At 52.9% G+C, this 1,288-nt stretch overlaps 1 protein-coding gene across 1 annotated transcript in view; it reads left to right on the top strand.

Moving 5' to 3' along the window:
* LOC107299269 (protease-associated domain-containing protein 1-like) overlaps window positions 1-1,288 on the top strand; it is an 8,329-nt gene that overhangs the window by 3,130 nt on the left and 3,911 nt on the right. Inside the window, exon 2 of the mRNA XM_015828633.1 lies at window positions 419-519. Within this exon, the coding sequence (XP_015684119.1) occupies window positions 419-519 (101 nt within the window). The remainder of the gene's footprint in view (window positions 1-418; window positions 520-1,288) is intronic.

Here is a 1,288-nt window from a genome sequence, read left to right as displayed (position 1 = left end):
GGAGGGGAGAGAGGGGGAGAGAGAAGGAGGGAGGGACAGAGGGAAGGGAGAGAGGGAGAGAGAGAAGGATAGATGGAGAGACAGGGAGAGATAGAAGGAGAGAAGAGAGGGAGGGAGAGACGGGGAGAGAGGAGAGAGTGAGGGGAGAGAGGGAGAAAGGGAGAGAGGAGGCAGGGAGACAGGGAGGGGAGAGGGGGAGGGAAAGAGATGGAGGGAGAGATAGAGGGAGAGAGGGAGGGGGAGAGGAAGACGGAGGGAGGGAGAGGGGGGAGAGACAGAGACAAACCACTCACGCATGGCTTCTGGGCTTAAACTCCAGTTCCTTCAAGTGTCACGACAATCACACCCTTTGGGGGAATGTCTGTTTTCCTGGCTTCTGAAGACATCCACGCTCCTCTTTCTCTCTGCCGATTGCTAGGTTTACGCATCCAGGAGTACCTTTACTTCCACGTCCTCAGTCCGGGAGATATCCGTTACACCTTCACGGCTACGCCAGCCAAGGACTTTGGCGGAGTCTTCGTAAGTCAGCTTGTCTCCCTGGAGAACTGGGTCTTTTTCTTGCCCGTTGTGCCCAAGCTCTCCTTTCCTTCCCAGGGCCGTCTCCGGAAGAGAGAAGGAAGGAAGGAAGGAAGGAAGGAAGGAAGGAAGGAAGGAAGGAAGGAAGGAAGGAAGGAAGGAAGGAAGGAAGGAAGGAAGGAAAGGGTTAAAAGAATAATTAGCACCCTCTTGCAACTGCCCCTCCCAGGGTTGCAACCCTAGTTTGGAGGAAGATCTTGAGATGTTCCTCAGCTAGAGGTCGTCTAGATGTTCCTTTCATCGTCGGTCTGGTTCTGGGAGGACCAGATTGTAGTTGAGCCACATCTGGAGGACCTTTGCTGGTAGGGCAACCTTTCCTGACCTCCACCTGCACATCTGTGGGGAGATGATTTGGGGAGAAGGAATATGGCACACCTGAGCCGGTTCTTGTCATAGATCGTTGGCTCGGCCTTCTTATCAAGCTGATTGTTTGGGAGCAAAAAAATCAGAGAAAGGTATTAATACGTGGGAATATTTATAGCGTAGGCTTGAACTGTGGGGTCCTTGATGCTCACTGAGCTGGGTGATATTCTGGCAGACGTTTCATGACCCATCTGGGTAACGGGGTTTTAAGAGAGGAGGAGGAGGAGGCCTATGGAGTCCTTGGTGTTCTCTGAGCTTGGTGGTTTTCTTGCAGACGTTTCATGACTCATTTAGGTAACCTTATCAGTGCTGGAAGGAAGGGGGGTGTTAGAGGAGGAGGAGGAGGAGG

Source organism: Protobothrops mucrosquamatus, unplaced genomic scaffold, assembly GCF_001527695.2.
Source record: "Protobothrops mucrosquamatus isolate PMUCROS unplaced genomic scaffold, P.Mucros_1.0 scaffold4742, whole genome shotgun sequence".
Taxonomy (NCBI): Eukaryota; Metazoa; Chordata; class Lepidosauria; order Squamata; family Viperidae; genus Protobothrops; species Protobothrops mucrosquamatus.
This window is presented reverse-complemented; position numbering and strand designations above follow the sequence as displayed.